A 9,043-nucleotide genomic window follows, 5' to 3' on the forward strand; every position below is an offset into this window, starting at 1 on the left:
CATGCACTGGAAGTCTTAGCCACTAGATCACCAGGGAAGTCCCTGGCATATGGTTAATGCCCTAACATCTGTAGAGCAGAGAATCTTAGTCACTCTGGTCCATACTTCCTCGTTTGCTAAATGGGGTTGGGTTTGCTGATCTCTAGGGAGACTTCCAGTAATAGAAGTTCTTATTCTAGAGTTTTCTACTGTTGTTTTATCTGGTCGTGTATCTTCTTTACTTACCAAGAGAAATGTCACACCTGTATTATGCTGAAATGAATAACTCATTATCTATATTATTTCAATAGATGTAATGCAAAAATTTGAATTATAGTATACATAATGTTCTGTTAACCTAATATTTTCATTTAATAATGATTTATGGACAGCTTTCTCATCAAGGCTAGCAATCTAGCTTATTCTTTTTAATGGCTACAGAATATTTCACAGAAGGATGTTGATCAATCACCTACTGATGAACGCTTAAGTTGTTTCCAGTTTTTCATAACCACAAACGAGGCTGGGGGTATTTCTGTAGGAGATTTCTCAGGGTGTATGTGTATTTAACAGTCTTACCAATACTGCATCCATTGGCACTTCTCTGGCAGTCCAGTGGTTGGGACTCTGCACTTCCAATGCAGGGGGCTTGGGTTCAAACCCTGATTGGGGAGCTAAGGTCCTGCATGTTCGAAGCCAAAATATATATTTATTGAACACTTACTGTGTTCTGTACCTTGGAAGAAAAGCTATGACCAACCTAGACAGCATATTAAAAAGCAGAGACATTACTTTACCGGCAAATGTCTGTCTAGTCAAAGTTATGGTTTTTCCGGTAGTGTGCGGATGTGAGAGTTGGACCATAAAGAAAGCTGAGCGCCGAAGAATTGATGCTTTTGAATTGCAGTTAGAGAAGACTCTTGAGAGTCCCTTGGACTGCAAGGAGATCCACCCCGTCAATCCTAAAGGAAATCAGTCCTGAATATTCATTGGGAGGACTGATGCTGAAGTTGAAACTCCAATACTTGGCCACCAGATGCGAAGAACTGACTCACTGGAAAAGACCCTGATGCTGGGAAAGATTGAAAGCAAGAAGAGAATGGGACAACAGAGAATGAGATGGTTGGATGGCATCACCAACTTGATAGACATGAGTTTGAGCAAGCTCCAGGAGTTGGTGATGGACGGGGAAGCCTGGTGTCCTACAGTCCAAGGGGTCGAAAAGAGCTGGACATGATTGAGTGACTGAACTGAACTGAACTGTATGTTCTTTACCATCTGAGCCACCTAGGTATTATACTAAATTTTTATGAAAATTGGTCCTTTAATCCTCCCAACAATCCTCCCAGGTAGGTATTGTACTATTATCAATCTCATCTTACAAATGAGGAAACTGAAGAATAGAGAGGTTAAGTAGTTTGTCTAAAGATACAATTGGTATTAATAGAACCATGCTTTGAACCCAGGAAGTCTCGCTGCAGAGCCTACTCCTTTAACTGCTAACTAAACTTGTGGGGTTGAAGCTGAAGCTCCAATACTTTGGCCACCTGATGCAAAGAGCCAACTCATTGGAAAAGACTCTGATACTGGGAAAGACTGAGGGCAAGAGGAGAAGGGGGCAACAAAGGATGAGATGGTTGGATGGTGTCACTGACTCAATGGACATGAATTTGCGCAAACTCCGGGAGATGGTGAAGGACAGTGAAGCCTGGCATTCTGCAGTCCATGGGATTGCAAAAAGTCAGACACAGCTGAGCGACTGAACAACAGCAACAAAACTAGTGGGGACAAATCATGGAGAAGTAAACAAAGATAGTTTTGATTAGTAATAATTGAATGCCATGGAGAAAGTAAAATGAAAAGGTAGTGTACTGAGAGGTTGTGTGGTATTATGGATAGGAAGTGTGCACTGATTTGCTAAAGATGCACCTCCACCAGAGGGCGCCAAACTTCCAGAGGGCGCAATGTGTCATTCCTCTCATCTTGGGTAGCTGGCCTGGTCCAAGGTAGGCACTGTTTGGGAGGAAGGGAAGAAGGAGGAAACCCTGACAGCTGCCTCCATACACACGGCTGTCAAATCTTTGCCAGTGTTTGGTCAGCTGTGCTGACTTAGAATGAGGCCTGGAACTAGGGTCAGACAAACGGTGAGAGGAACCCTTCACCACTCATCAGTCGTGTGACCTTGAGCAAGTCGCTCTCTGAGTCTCGGTTTCCCTTCTTTGAGTGTTAGTCACTCAGTGGTGCCCGACTCTTTGTGACCCCGTGGACTGTAGGCCACCAGGCTCCTCTGTCCGTGGAATTCTCCAGGCAAGAATACTGCAGTGGGTTGCCATTTCCTTCTCCAGGGGATCTTCCCAAGATGGAGATCAAACATGGCTTTCCCACACTGCAGGCAGACTCTTTACCCACTGAGCCACCAGGGAAGCCCTTCCTTCTTTGAAGACTGGGGGAAATAGCAGTGCACCACGCGCGGGTCTGGAGGAAGCCCTCTGGCACATCAGGCCCTGTTGGCTTCTCCCTTGACAGATGAGCCTTCTGAAGCTCAGAGGGGGTTCAAGATTTCTGAGCCGCTAGCCGGGGACTGGCAGCAGAAGTGAATGAGTGAAAGATCGCCCCCTAGAGGCAGCTCGGGAATTTGTGAGCATGTTGGTAGTCACGATGACCTCAGATTGGAGCCAAACAGTTCATCCTGCCCAGAATTGTCCCACATTCCGCACGACCTCTGACTATCCTGCCAGACATGCATGAAGGTATTAAAAATAAAACTTTGGAGAAGGAAATGGCAACCCACTCCAGTATTCTTGCCTGGGGAATCCCATGGACTGACGAGCCTGGCGGGCTACAGTCCATAGGGTTTCAAAAAGAGTCAGACACGACTGAGCAACTAAAACACAGACACACACACACTTCTGATCTCATGAAATAACCTAATAAATGAGTCTTTAAAAAAATAAAAATAAAGCTTATTTTAATGACCCGAGCCTAGAGCCTTGTGTTATGCTTCTTGTTGTTCAGTTGCTAAGTTGTGTTGATTCTTTGTGACCCCATGAACTGTAACCTTCCAGGATCCTCTGTCCATAGGGTTCTCCAGGCAAGAATACTGGAGTGGGTAGCCATCCCCTTCTCCAGGGGTCTTCCCAGATCAGAGATCAAACCCTTGTCTCCTGCACTGGCAGGTGGATTCTTTATCACTGAGCTACCAGGGAAGCCCCCTTGTGTCATGCTGGAGGGAATTATTTTGCTACAATGCTTCATGATAAAGCCCACTATTTTGCAAGAACTCCGTATTTCCTAATTTATCCACCTTAATTTGCCTTGGTGTGTTTGCTGTTTGTTTAGTCAGTTAGTTGCATCCAACTCTCTGCGACCCCATGGACTCCTCCAGGCTCCTCCGTCCAGGGATTCTCCAGGCAAGAATACTAGAGAGGGTTGCCATTTCCTTCTCCCCTGTTTGTGTAAGTTACGGTTAAATTCCTCTTTCTCTTATCATCTGGTCTGTTATTATGATCCCCGGGAAACCAGAAGCTAAATCTAATTCTGGCTCAGGCCAGGGAGAAATGCAAGCAAGAGTGTCCCTTCTTGTTCAACAGAGAATGATACTGGGTTATTATAAGGCTGGGGGGGGGGTGGTGAAGACGGAAGTTTTGGTAATATTGAAATGGAACAATGTTTCAGTCGGCTCACAGCAAAGTGGGAAAGTGAGCAGGGAATTAACACCTAACACCTGTCCTGGACTGAGACCACTGAGCTAAAAAAAAAAAAAGAAAGAAAGGAATGTTGCAGTCTGCTTCCTTCACTGTCTGTAGTGCTTGAGCCTCAGCTAAAGCAACTCAGGGTGTGGCCCCTCTGGGTCAACGGACCCACAGGGTCAGATCCTTCAGGCAAGAGTGGAAATTTCCGATTTCCCGTTTCTTATCCGATCCCCTTCCTTTAATTCATATTAAATTAGCACAAACATCTGTTTACTTCACCATGGTCTCTACCTCAGTATATCCATGGTTTGAAATATATATTATTTTATTTTCTTTTTAGTAAAGGTTTTATTCTTTTTTAAATCTTTGGCCATGCTGAGTCTTTGTTGCTGTGCAGGCTACTCTCTAGTTGCGGTGCATGGGCTTCTCATGGTGGTGGCTTCTCTTGTTGCAGAGCACGGGCTCTGGAGCACAGGCTCGGTGGTTACAGCGATCGGGCTTAGTTGCTCCCTGGCATGTGGAATCTTCCCGAATCAGGGATGGAACCTGTGTCTCCTGCATTGGCAGGTGGACTCTTTACCACTGAGCCACCAGGAAAGCCCCGTGTATAATTTTATTTTAAACTGATTTCCTTTTATGTCTCTCTTACATTTCAAGGAGGGCATTCGATCCAATTATTTGGAAACTATGTGATCAATTCATACAATGCAGTTTACACTGTAGCAAGTACTTTGCCATCGATTATCTCATTTGATCTTCTCCCCAACTCTAGGTGGAGTCCTAAAGAACCCTCCTCCCAATGCAGGAGGCATGGGTTCAATCCCTGAGTCGGGAAGATCCCCTGGAGGAGGGCATGGCAACTCACTCCAGTATTCTTGCCTGGAGAATCCCCTGGACAGAGGAGCCTGGTGGGCTGCAGTCCATGGGGTTGCAAAGAGTGAGACACAGCTGAAGCGACTTGGCACAAATGCCAAGTCTATGAGGCAGATACAGTTACTATCACCCTCAGTTTACAGAGGAGAAAACGGAGGCTCAGAGAGATAAATTGACTTGTCCAGGGTCATACAGGAAGTAGTGGATCAAGGGTTTAAATCCAAGGCATCTGGCTCCAGAATCGGTTTAACCATTCTGCTAGTCTCCCTCTCAGGAGAGGGAGATTACCTAGGGACCCCCAGTTCAGGATGTTAAGGGGGGTTTCCAGGATATTTTGTATATTAAAAAAAAAAGGAGGGTTGGGTGTGATCAGTGTGAGGATCACTGACATGACACATGGTGGGTTGTACCCTCTCCTGGATCATTCTTTACTCCATGTTCTGCCACCAGGGTCCTGAATCTTAGCCAGAAGTGGGTGGGGTGGGGCTCAGCTGTGTGGCCATGACCCCCAGCCCAGGAGGGGCACGTGGCAGAGGGCAGAGGGCAGGAGATGGATAAGGAAGCAGTCAGCCAGGTGAGGCCCTCAGTTCCCTTCGGGCCTTGACCACAAGCACTGTTTATGCCCAAACCCTGTCTCTTACCTCCTCCCCTCTGAGGGGCGGGGATCTCCTCCGTGGAAAACTACCCAGCTGGGCGAGCCCCGGTGAGAGAGGAGGCGGCGAAGGGGGCTGGGACTCACGGGACCAGCTCTTCTCCCCCCGCCACCCCCCCAGCCCCCACCCCCACCCCGCTTTCTCTCTCGTGACTGATGCTTACTGGTCTGGGTTCTGGGAAAAGGCCAGATTGCATCAGACCGGGCCTGAGGGGCTGGAGCCAGACTGTGGGCTGAGGAGGAGACTTGGCTTTATAAATTGAGGCCAGTGAACTGGGAGGTGTCAGCAAACCAAACACAAACAAAGCTTTAGAAGACGGGAGAGGGAGAGACAGACAGACAGACATTATGGCCACCTTCCCAAGAGCAGCCAGCCCGTCCAGGCAGCCCCCAGGCCCAGAGGATGAAGATGCCGTCTTAGACGAGTACGACCTCTACAGCCTGGCTCATTCTTACCCGGTAAGGCCTGGCCCCGCCACCTTCCGGATCCTTTCATTTACAATGCCCACCCTCACAAGCGGACTGAAGCCCACCTCCCCAAACTAGTATCCCTCCTTGGGCTCCTGCCCACTCATCACCCTTCTCCAGCCTGTTTCTTTGACCCCTGGAGTTACCCCCTTCCCCGCAACCCCTCTTGCAGTGAGTGCTGTCCTACTCAGCCTTGGGACCTCACACACTTCTAGAATTTTGGAGATCACGAGGAGGGGGGAAGTCCCTCAATCCACAGATGCGGAAGCAGGGACAAAGACTGCCCTAAATCTATATGGTGACGATCCCCGGCCTCCCGACTTTAACCCAAGCTTTTTCCACCCCTGCCCTCCGTACCCCCTGAGCCTCACACCTCTGCCCACCTCACCACGGACTCTCGCCTCATTTCCCAGGAGTGGGAGGCCGGAAAGGTCGCAGCAAGAGAGAAGCCGCCATCAACACCAACCGCCACAGCCCTGGTGGGCATGAGAGGAAGCTGGTGACCAAGCTTCAGAACACGGAGCGGAAAAAGCGAGGGGCACGGCCCTGAGACAGGACTGGAGGTAAGGAGTCAGGGGCCCCCAGCACCTGTACAGGTCCCTCTGCCTGGTCGGGACAGACCTGAATGTACAAGGTTGGGCGGGGAGGAGGGAGCTAAGAATTGTTGTCTCAGCATAGAATAAAATGAGACATATGTTTGAGTTGCCTAGCGACCAGAGCAAAAAAGGGAGAAATGGACCCTTTGCAAGTGGAGCAACATTTGATTTACAGACAGGAAAACTGAGGCCCAAAGAGGGTAGGGTCTTTCTCTGGAGTCATGGAACAAGTGAACAGGAGAGGCAGAACTAGAACCCAGGCTTCTGGATTTTTCACCTGCTGCTTTCCTTCCCCCAGATGAGGCCAGAGGACGGACACCCACAGCAATGGAAATAGGACTGAGGAAGAGCCAGCCCCTGGGGGCGGGATCCAGGCCTGCTTGCCCCACCCCAACCCCAGGACTTAACCCCACCTGACTGAGACTCTGGGGGCACCACGGAGGAAGCACCCCCGGCCCCAGAGAAAGGACAAGATGAGAAGCAAGGGGCAGAGCATAGACAGAGGCAGAGTCAAGAAGGTACCTCCCTGCAAAAAGAAAGAAAAAACCGGAGCTCCCCAGGGTGACGGTGACAATAAACAAAGTGTAGCAGCTGCCGACTGTCTGTGTTGTGTGTTTTTGTTCTCTCTCTCTTTGTGTGGCTTTTTGGGTGCACACTTCTGCCTGCAAGTGTCTGCATTTGCATGAACCAATGAGAGCATTTTGGTGAGTGTTTTGGGCTACGTGTCTGGGAGGGGTGTTTCTAATTTTGTATGGGCGTAGAGGTGAGCATTTTTTTTTCTTTTGGTATATATGTGTTTGGGTGAATTTGTTTCTGTGGTTTCTCATGAGGTGTATGAGAATTTCCTCTGTTTCTTTGAGATGCTGCCCATGAAACAAGCCCCCTCCTCAGCTCCTCTCCATTTTTAGAACAACAAACTTGCTGTTTATGTCATCTTTGTATCAAACCACATCTTGAAGTGAGTGTTATTTATTGGTGCCATCTGCAAAATGGCGAAAAGTGGGATTTAAAACATTTAGGAACTTGCCCCAAGTTACTCAGGGCTCAAGGATTCTTATTGTCCTCAAGTGTGAGGTAGGTCCCTTTGCCAAGGGGGCCGCCAGGACAGTGTTCTGGAAAGTGAGGTGAGCAGGAAAATTCTTATCCAGTGTTATCAGTCTTAGAGCCAGACTTCCAGAAAAAATGTGGAGTAAGTAAGAGGCATGCTGGGAGCTGGTAGGGTATGTTGATTGAGAAAGAGACTCAGGCTGCTGTAATGAAGACTCGAACAAAGCAGGATAGAAAGTTCTCTCTGTGTCACAAAGCAGTTCCAAGGGTTGGTACTCTGGGGTTAAAGTGGCAGCTCCATCGTGTCAAGGATTTCAATTACTTCTGGCTCATTTTTCAGCCACTTTTCAAACATGGCTACCACTCTGCACTCCAACCTAGCTGCTCCAGTACCTGCCATTTCATCTGCATTCAGCTTATGTAAATAGAGTGGGAAAAGGACTGGTGGAGGCCACAATAATATATTTTTAAGGCCATAACCTAAAAGCAGAACAAATTGCATCTGCTCAGAAGTTAAACATATCACTACACCCAACTACAGGAGAGGTTGGGACATGTAGTATATAACTACTTAGCCACGTGCTAGCCCAAACTGGGGGAGAGTTTTATTATTAAAAGAAGTAGGAGAGGGACTTCTCTGGGGTCAAGGGGCTAAGACTCTGTGCTCCCAATGCAGGCAGCTTGGGTTTGATCCATGATCAGGAAACTAGATCCCACGTGCTGCAACTAAGACACAAATAAATATTTAAAAAAGAAGAAGAAGCAGGAAAGAGTGAATATTAGAAGAAACTAGCAAGCAATAAGGGGTACAGGATGGAGAAAACCCCTCGGTCTGGCCCTGAGCATAGCCTTTATCCTTTTCTCCTGTCCACTGCATTTAAACCCTGGGTTGCAAAACTTGGAATCAATTGTTCTCAGGGACCCAAGAATATGAACAAAGGAATAAGGCAGCAGTTGGAGCAGAAACAGATGCACAGCAGATTAAGACCAGCTTGAACCTTTAAGAACCTTTATCCATCAGGCTCCCTTGAGTTGCCTAATAACTCTCCTAGAATCTCTGACCTGAGAAGGACTTTAAAAGATATCTTTCCTGGTGGTGCAGTGGCTAAGACTCTGCACTCCCAGTGCAGAGGACCCAGGCTCAATCTCTGGTTGTGGAACTAGATCCCACTTGCCACAACTAAAGGTCCCACGTGCTGTAATGAAGATTGAAGATCCTGTGTACTGCAGCCAAATAAATTCCTTTTAAAAAGGCATCTAGTCCAACCTTGTCCCCAACTAGGGATGGAGCCAGCACCTCCTGCTTTGGAAGCACAGAGTCAACTGCTGGCCTGCCAGGGAAGCCCCCAGAGTTATTCCTTAATGTGAGCTGAAATCTGACTCTCCTACCTGCCCCTTGAGCAAGCTTCTGTTTTCTGGTCCCTTCTATCTGAGACGCTTTTATTCTCACCAGTCCTGTAAGGCTCAGCTCTTCAAAGTCTTCTCCTATTTGCCCTCAACCACCTGACTGCTTGCCTCCAAGGTAAGCAAGCCTGTGCCCAGAATCTCAGTCATTTTGACATTTAGCTCCTTCAGATTTCCCTTCAAACCCCTCTTTCCATGACAGATTATTTATTCATTCATTTAATACTTATTGGATGCTTACCACATTACCAGGACCTGGTTGAAGGTACGCCCTGGGAGGAGGGACAAACGACCCTCGTAGGATTGGAACCAGGCCTTAGGGTCGGTGTCAT

General features: G+C 47.9%; 1 protein-coding gene across 1 annotated transcript; it reads left to right on the top strand.

The window, feature by feature from the left end:
* The first annotated feature begins 5,384 nt into the window (after nt 1–5,384).
* On the top strand, nt 5,385–6,855 carry NUPR1 (nuclear protein 1, transcriptional regulator). Its single transcript, XM_070363221.1, has 3 exons — nt 5,385–5,655; nt 6,077–6,227; nt 6,559–6,855. Exons 1-2 carry the CDS (start codon nt 5,545–5,547, stop codon nt 6,212–6,214), a joined length of 249 nt encoding a protein of 82 aa, XP_070219322.1. The 5' UTR covers nt 5,385–5,544; the 3' UTR covers nt 6,215–6,227; nt 6,559–6,855.
* Nucleotides 6,856–9,043: the final 2,188 nt, after the last annotated feature.

The sequence above is a fragment of the Bos mutus genome, chromosome 25 (assembly GCF_027580195.1).
Source record: "Bos mutus isolate GX-2022 chromosome 25, NWIPB_WYAK_1.1, whole genome shotgun sequence".
Lineage (NCBI taxonomy): Eukaryota > Metazoa > Chordata > Mammalia > Artiodactyla > Bovidae > Bos > Bos mutus.

Bases quoted from the DNA above. Each gene is read 5' to 3' on its own strand.
- NUPR1 (XM_070363221.1), top strand. From the start codon at position 5,545: ATGGCCACCTTCCCAAGAGCAGCCAGCCCGTCCAGGCAGCCCCCAGGC. The intron at 5,656-6,076 runs GTAAGGCCTGGC...CCTCATTTCCCA, and splicing joins GCCTGGCTCATTCTTACCCG to GGAGTGGGAGGCCGGAAAGG.